The 11,413-nt window shown below is 36.8% G+C and overlaps 1 protein-coding gene across 1 annotated transcript; it reads left to right on the forward strand.

Annotated features, from left to right (window-relative positions):
* Positions 1–517: 517 nt before the first annotated feature.
* On the forward strand, positions 518–7,593 carry LOC131596050 (uncharacterized). The gene is made up of 3 exons (XM_058868607.1): positions 518–724; positions 4,223–5,816; positions 7,279–7,593. Exons 2-3 carry the CDS (start codon positions 4,261–4,263, stop codon positions 7,457–7,459), a joined length of 1,737 nt encoding a protein of 578 aa, XP_058724590.1. The 5' UTR covers positions 518–724; positions 4,223–4,260; the 3' UTR covers positions 7,460–7,593.
* Positions 7,594–11,413: the final 3,820 nt, after the last annotated feature.

An 11,413-nucleotide genomic window follows, 5' to 3' on the forward strand; every position in this document is an offset into this window, starting at 1 on the left:
CTTCTTCGGCCCCCAAGAATTGGTCAAGGGACATTTTAGGATCTTTCATTCTTTAGATCCACACAACAACCTTACTAGGTCGAACACGCACACCAACCTCTTTTTCTACCTATCAATTCTTTTTCGTCTAATTAGTGACAAAAAACTAAAAAATTAATCGTTAAATTAGTTATTGATTAGACAGAAAAAAATTAAAATCATACATTTTAAAGAGTTAAGATGACCAATATATACATATTTTAAGTTATCAAACCAAAATAAACTCTAGGTTAACATTCAAAATGAAATATCAAATCTTATTATTATTATTATTATTATTATTATTATTATTATTATTATTATTATTATTATTGTCTAAAGTAATATAAGTAAAATAATTTTAAAAAATAAAAATAAATACTAATGATAAAAGTGTTTCTTGTTTGACATTACGGTTACTTAATATTTAACTCAACCTCTTAAACTTGCAACCACGAATTAGGATCCAACTATTCTAGTTTGTGAGAACGTACTATCCTACCCCTAATTACATGACGGATAATATATTTCAAACTGATGATAACTTCTCCAATACTCTTCTTATAACATAAAATCCTATTACTCTATTTTGTTTCCTACTATAATATAGGGTTCTGTCCTTGGATATTCTTTTTGGTTTCATAGATTATTTCTTCATTCTTCTTGGATACACAACTTCAAATCACCTTCCATTAAGATTTATGAGGTATGCCTACAACTTCTTCTTCTTTTTCCCTACTTCATTTCATTTTGTATCGCATTCTTTTATTCATGTCTTAGGGTTTATATTATTTTTTTTTTTTTTTTTTTTTTTTTTTTTTTTTTTTGATAAGCAATGGAATCTATTAACAGCACCAGAAGTGCAATAGTAACAACATTACAAGGAACTGCAGCCTAGACAATCATACAAAATTACATGAGTACACAACTACAACTAAGCATTACAGTGACATAGATAATAATGGATAATTATACCAGTCATAAAATGAGCATTCTACCCTTTTTTTACTCCCTATGGCCATCCACCACCATGAGTACATCTTCACTCTATGCACTAGATCCTCCAAATCTTCCGTCGCATTCTCAAATAAGATTGAATTTCTGTGTTTCCAAGAGCACCAACACACTGCAGCCCACACTGACACCGCTCTCTTCACCGGGCAATAGCTTTTCAACTTCTCCACAAACTGCAATAGATGGTTCCCACAATCCACATTGAAGTCCACATGGATTCCCAGCCACTGATAAATGTTTATCCACACTGTCCTCATTTTCCTACAGTCCATAAACAAGTGCTGGGTATCTTCTATTATCGGGCATCCTAGCACACAAAAGCATTCTTCATTTTCTTCTATAATGTTTCTATGAAGAAGTTGCATACGTGTGGGGATTCTATCCTTAAGCATTCTCCACGCAAAAAGCTTAACTTTCGAAGGCATCCACGCTTTCCAAATTGTATTAATGGCTGACATGTTTTCCTCCAGTATAACCTGCCCAGCGTCATCTACTTCTTCTTGTAACTTCTCGTAATATTTTTTCACCTCATACCCATCACTCCCATTCAAGGACCAAACAAACACATCCTCGACATCAGCCTTTGGTTCCACTTCCCTCAGAATAATCAAGAGTTCCTCCAATTCTTGTTGTATATGAGCATTATCCGAACCGTCCCTAATAGGAATTCTCCACTGCCATGCTGCATTGGTTCTTACCCCCATCATAGCCACTCTACTATCAGGATTCAGCACACTAGAAAATAAGTTTGGAAATATAAATTTAAGTGGTCTCTGCCCAATCCACCTGCTATGCCAAAAGGAGGTTTTGTTTCCATTCCCTATTCTGCTAGTCAGCAATTGTACAAAGCCAGAGTCCTCCATTGCATCACCAATCAACATCAAATCCCTCCACCACACAGATTTAAAGTTTTTCCTTGAACATATGACCTTAAAAATTATTCTCTCCTGCAGGTTCCCATATTTTTCTTCTAACATTGCTTTCCATAAACTGTTTTCTTCATTAACAAAACGCCATAGCCATTTAGTTAGGAGAGCCCTGTTAAAAAGCTGAATGTTCTTTATGCCCAACCCACCCTTCTCCTTAGGCTTATTGACTGTTTTCCAGCTTATCCAGTCAACTCCTTTCCTTTCCATAGAATTATGCCACAGGAAATTGCGTTGAGTTTTGGTTATCTCTAGTTGCACTTTTTTTGGTATTTTGAAAAAAGAGAGATAATAAAGAGGAACATTTGTTATGACAGAATTTAGAAGTGTGACTCTCCCACCGATTGACAAAAGACTTCCAATCCAAGGGCTAAACCGAGAAGTTAAGAAATGACTTGCCGCTTGCATGAAATGCTGCTCCATCCCGACTGCATATAGTTTGCTCTTCCACATATTCACTCGAAGCCCTGAAACCATCTCAAATCCTCGTAAAATAATCTTCAGCGCCCACAAGTTATTCCAGCTGCCTTCACCCACCAAAATCGTATCATCAGCGAATTGTAATAAGTCGTAAGATGCACCTCCATTCAGTTGATATCCTTTGAATCCACCTTGCTGAATTGATCTTCTCACCATACCAGCTAACCCTTCAGCCACAATGGAAAACAGAAACGGCGACAAAGGGTCGCCTTGCCTCAAGCCCCTGCTTGCCTCAAACTCCGACGTTGGACTCCCATTCACAAGCACTGAGATGTTGCTTGTGAAAACCATAGCATTCATCCATCTTAACCACTTTCTACCAAACCCCATCTTGCACATCATTTCCTTCAGAAAGTCCCAATCGACACAATCAAATGCCTGCGCGAAATCCACCTTAAAGAGAATGCACGACCTTTTGCTTCTGTTTGCATGATCAATAAGCTCGTTTGCTACCAGAACACCATCCAAAATCTGTCTCCCCGGCACAAAAGCTGTTTGAGAGATGGATATTAGATTTCCTATTGATTTGCTTAATCTGGCTGCAAGTAGTTTGGATATGATCTTGTAGATGCATCCAATAAGAGAGATTGGCCGGAATTCAGATAAGCCTTGAGGGTGATCCACCTTCGGAACGAGAGCAAGGAAGGAAGCGGTGAAAGCACGAGGAAGGTGAGCTTTACTGTGGAAGTCTTGGACACACTTGATTACATCCTCCCCTACAATCCCCCAACATTTCTTGATGAATCCCATATTAAAACCATCTGGCCCAGGACTTTTATGGTTATCACAATTGAAGACAATTTCTTGAATCTCTTCCTTTGAGAAAGTTTCCTCTAACGCCACACTCTCCCTTGTAGACAGTTTATTGAACTCTATCCCTGTCAACTTCGGCCTTGGTCTCGAATTTTTGGAAAATCTCTCCTCAAAATGTCTCCTGACTTCCCTTTTTACCTCCCCCACATCTTCAATGTAACCTTGGTCAGTTTTTAGTGCTACCACTGAATTTTTCCTCACTCTGTTTATGATAGCCGCATGGAAGTATTTTGAATTGCAGTCCCCTTCTCTTATCCACTTCAGTCTGGATTTTTGTTTAAGCATGCTTTCCTTAAGATTAATGTTTCTCCATATATTCTCCTGCACTTGTTTTCTTTTCTCCCCCAGCTCACTGTTCAGTTGACTTGTTACTGCCACACAATCATCTTCAATCCCATCCAGCTCCTCTACCTCTTGTTCTATTCTCAAATCCACATGGCCAAATACATTTGAGTTCCACCACCTCAATCTTCCTTTGAGGAGTTTCAATTTTTCCTTGAGAATAAATGCACTGGTTCCCGTGACATTACCACTGTTCCATTCCTCCTCAATGAATTTTAGGAAGTTTTCGTGTTCCCACCAGCAATTAAACACTTTGAAAGGTTTGGGCCCCCAGTTCAAGTTGCTTGTTTTTATCCAAATTGGCCGGTGGTCAGAGATATCCCTCTAGCCAGTCATTTGTGCTACTGCTTTCCATTGATTTGTTATTCCTTCTGTTAATAGAAATCTATCTATTCTACTACGAGCTTTTCCGTTTGAGTTAATCCAAGTAAACTTGTTCCCAATTAAAGGCAAATCCACCACCTCCATAAGTTCAATGAATTTAGAGAACTCTTCCATTTCCACCCTGCTAGACAAATTCTTCCCTATTATTTAATCATTTATTTATATACGTTTTTGGTAAATAACTTTTGAGTTTACGAATGCAATATCTGGCTTAATAAATGGTTGGAATTCTATGATGCAAACAGGTAATGAAGTTATAACTAGAGAAGATCACTGCAAAAATATGGTAGAATCTACTACACCCAGTGATGCAAAATCTAGTTCTTTAGATGTAGTTGATATCATTGATATTAGTGACGATGAACTTGATATTTCTCACAACGGTAGTGGAAACATTTCTCTTGCAACATGTTTTGCAGGAGAGAAAGAAAAGGATTTGGACCACAATCCTGCACAAAACAATGAAACTTTGGATTTTTGTGAAGATATCATATTTGAAACAAGTGCCAAGAAGAAACGGGCTTGTAATGTCGTTATGAGCGAGTCTGAAAGTGATCATGATGATGATGATGATGATGATGATGATGATATCAACAACTCTCTAACCACTGCTAATTTAGAGGTTGATAAGGTCAATGACATTCGAATGCCAAGGCAACACGGTCTAAAGAGATTAAGAAAAATCGCAAGCAAAAATCAGGATGATGAAACATCTTTTGATAGAGGTCATAAGGTGAAATATCAACAAAGAATTCCAACAATTGATGATGATGACACATTAGAAGAGGATTTGTTGTATAGTGAGGAAGGTGATTTGAGTGATTTTATTGTTGATGATGATTTTGATGTATCTGATTGTGAAGACATGTCTAATAAGGCACCAAATGAGCTTAAGTGTGACTCGGAGTCTAATTCGAGTGGCTCACAGGATTTATTACAAGATAATAACAAGGGTTCTTATTCGGAAGATGTATCTGATAGGAAAGGTAGCGGAGAAAAGGGAAAGAATATTGACTCCAATAATGACCAATTCAGCGAGGAAAATTCTGATAAAGGTGAAGATTTCTCGTGTGTTGTAACTCGCAAAACGAAACAGACCCGTAATGTGGTTATAAGTGAGTCTGAAAATGATGATACCGACGATGATCAGCCAATTGGTAAACTTCTGAGGAAAAATGTTAAGGAAATAAGTGTTGACGAGTTAACAAATATTGTTGATAATGGTGATGATGATGCTAATGATGGTGGTGATGATGATGATGATGATATGCCAATTAGTCAAGTTATGAGGATGGAAAAAGCGAGTAGGTGCGGTTCAAAGCGTCTAAGAAAATGTTTAATCAAAAGTCGTGATGCTAAACCATCTTCGAGTATTCCAACAAATGGTGATGCTCATGATGATGATGATGATGAATCAATAGAGGACTTATCACTGAGTGAGGGAGGAAACTTGAATGGTTTTATTGTTGATGAATCTGATTTTGATGCATCTAATTGTGAAGTAACCTCTAGCAAATCACAAGATGGATGTAATGGTGATGTTTACTCTGATTCGGATAACTCACAAGATTTACCAGATTGTAGCAAGGATTCCGATTCACGTGATGCATCTGATGAGGACATGAACTTTGGTAAGATATTATCCAAAATTCAGAGGAAAAAAAAGCACGAAATTAAATGGGAATTCGAGGCTGACATGCTTGCAGAACTTGGAAAGGATGTGGTGTTATGTATGAAGGCTGTCTGCACTCTTTATCGACAGCAAACTGATGATGAACAGGTGATAAAGGGAACAGTGCACCGCAACGGGCGTGGATTTAACTTTCATGATGCTGACAGGTTGGTAGAAAATATACAACTATAAGATTCATGCTTCTGTTGTGTTTATGCTATATGAGTCTTGATCTTTGTGTTTTTGTTTGGCCATGTGGTATGTGTAAGACTATAAAGTGTCCTAAAATATTTCTAGTATTCAAGGTCAAATTCTGGGAACATTTGAGAGATTACACTAGAATCCTCCCAAGTGTTTTCATCTTCTAGCAGTCTTTCCCACACAATCAGCACCTATTCAGTTCCATTAAGTAGTCTCCTTACTCCCAAACACTTCCTTTGGTTGTAACTCCCATTCTGCATTCAAACATTGTGATAACGGCTGCACCGCAAAACCAGTCCCTACTGCTCTCTGCATCTGAGATACATGGAACACGGTGTATTTTAGAATTGGAGGATAATGCCAATTTATATATGCTACACTGTCAATCTTGTCGATAACTTCAAATGGTCCATAGAATCGTGAACTCAGCTTCTCATTGGGTCGATTAGTTAAGGAATTGAACACATAAGGTTTTGCCTTCAAGTACACCTTATACCCCAACTCATAGGTCACCTCTCTCCTCTCTTATCCGCTCTGCCCAACTTCTACTTTAAGGTCCTATAATCAGTACAAAACCTCCAACTTCCATCTTTCTTTTTAACTTAGATCAATGGACTAGCATAAGGACTTACACTTGGTTGGGTTGGATTACTCCAACAGCTAGCATATCCTTCACGAAAACTTCAATGGCCTTCTTCTGTTGATAGGGATACCGATAAGGATGTATGTTAGGTATCGCGCTGCCCTCCTAGAGGACAATGGCATGATCACACCTTCTTTGAGGTGGCAATTCCTTTTCTTCGTGAAGGCAGTGTAATCCTCCAATAAGTCTTCTAATCCCTCAACAGTCAACATCACCTAGAATCTCTTGGGAATACATAGTTAACATTCCCAACTCCACATATTACCCCTCAAAGAAATCCAAGAAATTCGCTCCGTCTGAGCCTCTCACCATTGATACCAATTGACAAATTGACGCACCTAGTACTTTCTCTTCATCGGGAATTTGATTAATCTCAAAATAAAATATCTCTCAGCACGATAAATCCAACCATATGGATCTCAAAATACACATATTTTGGAGGCCTATCAGTCTATTTTAACTGCATAAGCATTGCAAACACTCAAAACAATATTCTAAATTAAATATTCTCTCTTTACTATTATAAGTATCTTTCTGATTTTTATAATCATATGGAAACTTTTGGATTATAGGTTTTTATTTTTTTCTGGTTTGTTGAATGCTGCATGAACTATATTCTGATTACGAGCGTTAACTCCAACTGTGATGTTGAGTTGTTGATATTAGGAGTTGTAATGCCATTTTAGTTACATAGACTTCTAAAATCAACTATATTGCAGATGCAATTACAGTTACCGAAAGTGATTTAAAACCATCTCTTTCTCATTGAAATTTGAATTTTACAGAGGCAGTTATTTGGCTGATTTCCTGACTGATGGCAGTCCTTATGACGACATAAAGAAGACCGTGGAGGAGTTGGAAAATTTCGATCCAGAAGGAGTTGAAGATTGCAGATCACTTGCTCTTCGCTACTCAAAACAACTATATGAGATTTTCAAGAACAAAGAGGATCCACTTTTCCCTTAACTCTCACATCAACAGGTTTCTAATCAAAATGTTGAGAAATGGAATCATGTGTTTATCAGTTTTAGCAAGCATTAGCATGATAGAAATGTAATCATGAACACATTTTGCTTGATATATGCATGTGTATTTTGAAATTAATTGGTCCACTGGCAAACTAATAGTTCTCTTATGTTTGTTTCTTAATGGCTCTCTATTCTATATTCCTTGATATTCCTTAACTAAAATAGAGAGGCATTAAGAAACAAGAGATGCAAATATGTAAGAGAGTCTTTTCAATCCATCTTATAAGCCAAAGGCTCAATAGATGGAATGATTTGTAGTGGTTGAGTTGTATAATTAGCTCTATTTTGTCAATTTATATGATCTAGACTATGAGAAATGCTAAGAACACTCTCTTTTCAACACTCTCTCAAACACTCACTCTTTTATTAGTTGAAACATGTGTGGGTCCTACCTCTTTATGTGGGACCTATTTCTAAAGTGAGGGACCCACACATGTTTCAACCAATGAAAGAGTGAGTTTTTGAGAGAGTGTTGAAAAGAGAGTGTTGTTAGCACTCCTCTCTAGACTATTGGACAATTGTTGGACAATAGATGCTTGTTCAATCTTTACCCCCAAACATGTGGCATATATCAAAAGCACGAGGATAAATTGAAAAGTTATTTAATATAGATTGTATAAATTGGACGGAAAACTAGTATAACCGAACCACTACAAATCACCTTCAATTTTAAAAATATATGTGGTTCGGTTGAACTAATTTTTTCGGACTAATTTATATAATTTAGACCAATGGACTATGTTTTTCCATTTTTTAGAATGTTAACCGATTTGTCTACAGTGACATATTAACTTTTCTTAACTCTATCTGTAAATTTGATGGGGGTGCTCATTACATGATTCTCTCAAATTCTATGAATTTTCAAACTTGTTTCTCTTGCATGCTTTGAATTATACAATCGGATACACTACAATTCTCTTAGCACCAACTCGTTTATTTGGAATGGAGGAAAACATGTTGTCCGAATAACAATATTCGGACACACCATTCAGAGTTTGTAATTGGAACACACCTTAATATGAATCCCACCGGATTTTTCCTCTCAATTCAGTAACTTTGAAAAAACAGGTTTTCTCAAATCTCTCTATTCCCACTTCTAAAATATATCTATCCTTACTTTTATTTATTCCATTAACTTCAATAATCAATTCCAAACATTTCTCTGAAAGATATTTGATAACATTCACTGCTTGACATCTCACATTACTTTTAACGAGTATAATAATAAAATCATTTTATTTTTAGTTTTGATATCTCATATATTTCTTCCTTGATATCCCATCCAATGCATGTTTTTCACTATTTTGATTTTAGTATATTAGGGTTCTAGATCTATTTAGGTGCAAGCACGTCCAGATACTGCTATTCAGAACCGTTTAGATAGTGTTATCCAAACACCTTACATATCCATTTTATCACATATTTTGAAAATATAGTAGATTAGGGTTTCGATTGTGTTTAGTTGTTTAGTGATGTTATGATTATAGAAAAATGCCTAAAGAAGTTTCGATTGTGTTTAGTTGTTTAGTGATGTTATGATTATAGAAAAATGCCTAAAGAATAACTGAGGTACTAACATGATTGATTATCTCAACCTGCTTCACTATCCAGAGAGAAAACTAAATCTTTTTATGTAGTTGGACACTTATTTGGTACTTCCTCTGGCCATTATTATAAGCAAATATTTTCTTTTTAGATTCATTGAATAATGAATGTATCTGGTCTTTTATGTATACCAGATACATTCATTACTTAATGAATCTAAAAAGAGAATATTTGCTTATAATTCAGGCCGGAGGGAGTACTTCCAATAGATCTTCGTCCCATATTCATGGATATTGGTCTCATGTTGATGCACCTGTTTTTGTCGTACATGCTCCCACCTAACTTGTTCATGTCGCGCTTGCTCTTACCGCACTTCCGAGTTTTTCTGGAAACTCAAAGGACATGTCAATATTCTTTCTATAGGTAAACTATGTTGTTGCTCACACGTGGGAAGGAGAGGCAGAACAAATATTTACTTGTGCATTCAAAGATTTATTTTATGATAACTATACTAATTGAACCGTCTGACATTGATGTATTAATTTTTGTAGTTTCGTGAGAAATTAAAGTGTATTAACCATGGTAGGAAGATATCAAATCTGCCACAGTCATATAAACCTTAATTTCAAGAATTATTAGAAGCACTCGACAAAAGGAATTTTGTAGGACAGAATATGGCTACATTGGCAATGGTTTTCTATGAACCTTTCTTGAGAGATGACACTCTGAGACGTCGTCATTTCATCTTTCCATTGGTGAGATAAGTATCACTCTGAATGATGTATCATGCATCATCCATATTCCTATCATAGGCACGTTGTTAGATCACAATCCAATTCAAAGAGTCGGTGCATTAGAACTTACGGTGAAACACCGAGGAGTTGATTCTGGCAAGGCTCAAAAAAATATTGTAGATACGCGAGGAGTATATGCCATATTTTCAATTCCAAAGAAAAATTACGAAGACCATTTGGCGGCTGTTGTTAATCATGCGTGTCATGATACAAGTTGCTTAACATTTGCCGATGTTGTTTACATTAACTACTTCTTAGACTTTGAGAGGATTCACAAGCATACCCAGGTTTATCTTTTTTGGTTTACTTATACTTAGAGTTAGATAAAGCTAATCAGTGGAAAACAAGACAAATAACAAGAAACACATATCTATTTAAGTATTTTACACATATGTAGATTATTAATTTCATGGTATTTGTACCTTGATATTACTGATTTTCATCTGAACCATTTTTTTGGCATGGATCTTTCATTATTTTCCAAGTATTGTCAAGTAATAGTATCTTACTAAGTTCAGCAAAGAATTGCCTCGTGCGTGCATGAATAACCTACACAAGGGGAATCTGCTGATTGAGTCGTACATACATGATATTGACCATATTAGGGAAGATGATATTTGTTTCACACCATACTAAACATAACCTTTAGAGGGGATCTAATGGTACTCTAGATGGCTGCCTTGCGAGTATCGACTTAAGTACCTATATTTACATGAGCAAATATTGCCTAGGGACCCCACATTGGTTGTGCCTCCCAAAATCCTTTATATAGATATTGATGAGCTATTTCAGAGCATGTGGTACCAGAGGAAGTATCTGACCGAGTTCAACAAAGAATTACTTTGTGCGTGCATGAATAACCCACATAAGGGGAATCCACGGATTGAGTCGTACATACAAGTGACCCACCCGAGATGCGGGATGGAGGTTGGGATAGAGGCTCTGACTGAGGCTGAGACTAGGCCTCTGGTACATCTGGTGTCGCCTTAGAACTTGAGGTCCCTCCCGCCTCAAATGTTGTAGGTGAATAGGCGTGTCTTCGGGAGGAATGTGGTGGAGAAGGATGGACTGGAGAATCCCGTTTGCTGCGGGAGGTTGAAGTAGTGGGAATAACAGGAGGAACACCGAAAGATGAAACTGGTGCATCTCGTACGGCCTGTCCAGATGCATGAGGAGACTGAGTTGCCTGACTCCTTTCTCTTCGCACAGAAGCGTGTTGTGCTACCCTGTCGTTTCTCAATCGAGATGTTATGTCAGTCATAGCTCCTGTAGAAGCACGGAAAAAATGTTAACTCAAAGACCAATGATGAAAACAAACTTGAAAACACATAAGGGGAAAAATCGGAAACATACATGTAGTTTTGTTCTTGATGAAAACCGAAAGTATATTTCCTGTTTCTGCTGCGATTTTAGAGGTGCGTTAATGGCACCTCACCCGCACAAAAGAACTCAATTAAACATCCATTGCTCATTTAAAAGACGTGTCTAACACCTTAGAAATAATTTATAGTGTTCAAAACAATCTACAAATACCTAATTTTTAACCTAAAACA

This window comes from Vicia villosa, linkage group LG4 (genome assembly GCF_029867415.1).
Source record: "Vicia villosa cultivar HV-30 ecotype Madison, WI linkage group LG4, Vvil1.0, whole genome shotgun sequence".
NCBI lineage: Eukaryota > Viridiplantae > Streptophyta > Magnoliopsida > Fabales > Fabaceae > Vicia > Vicia villosa.

Coding starts and splice junctions, on each gene's coding strand:
- LOC131596050 (XM_058868607.1), top strand. CDS start 4,261: ATGGTAGAATCTACTACACCCAGTGATGCAAAATCTAGTTCTTTAGAT. Junction 5,817..7,278: donor AACTTTCATGATGCTGACAG/GTTGGTAGAAAA, acceptor TGAATTTTACAG/AGGCAGTTATTTGGCTGATT.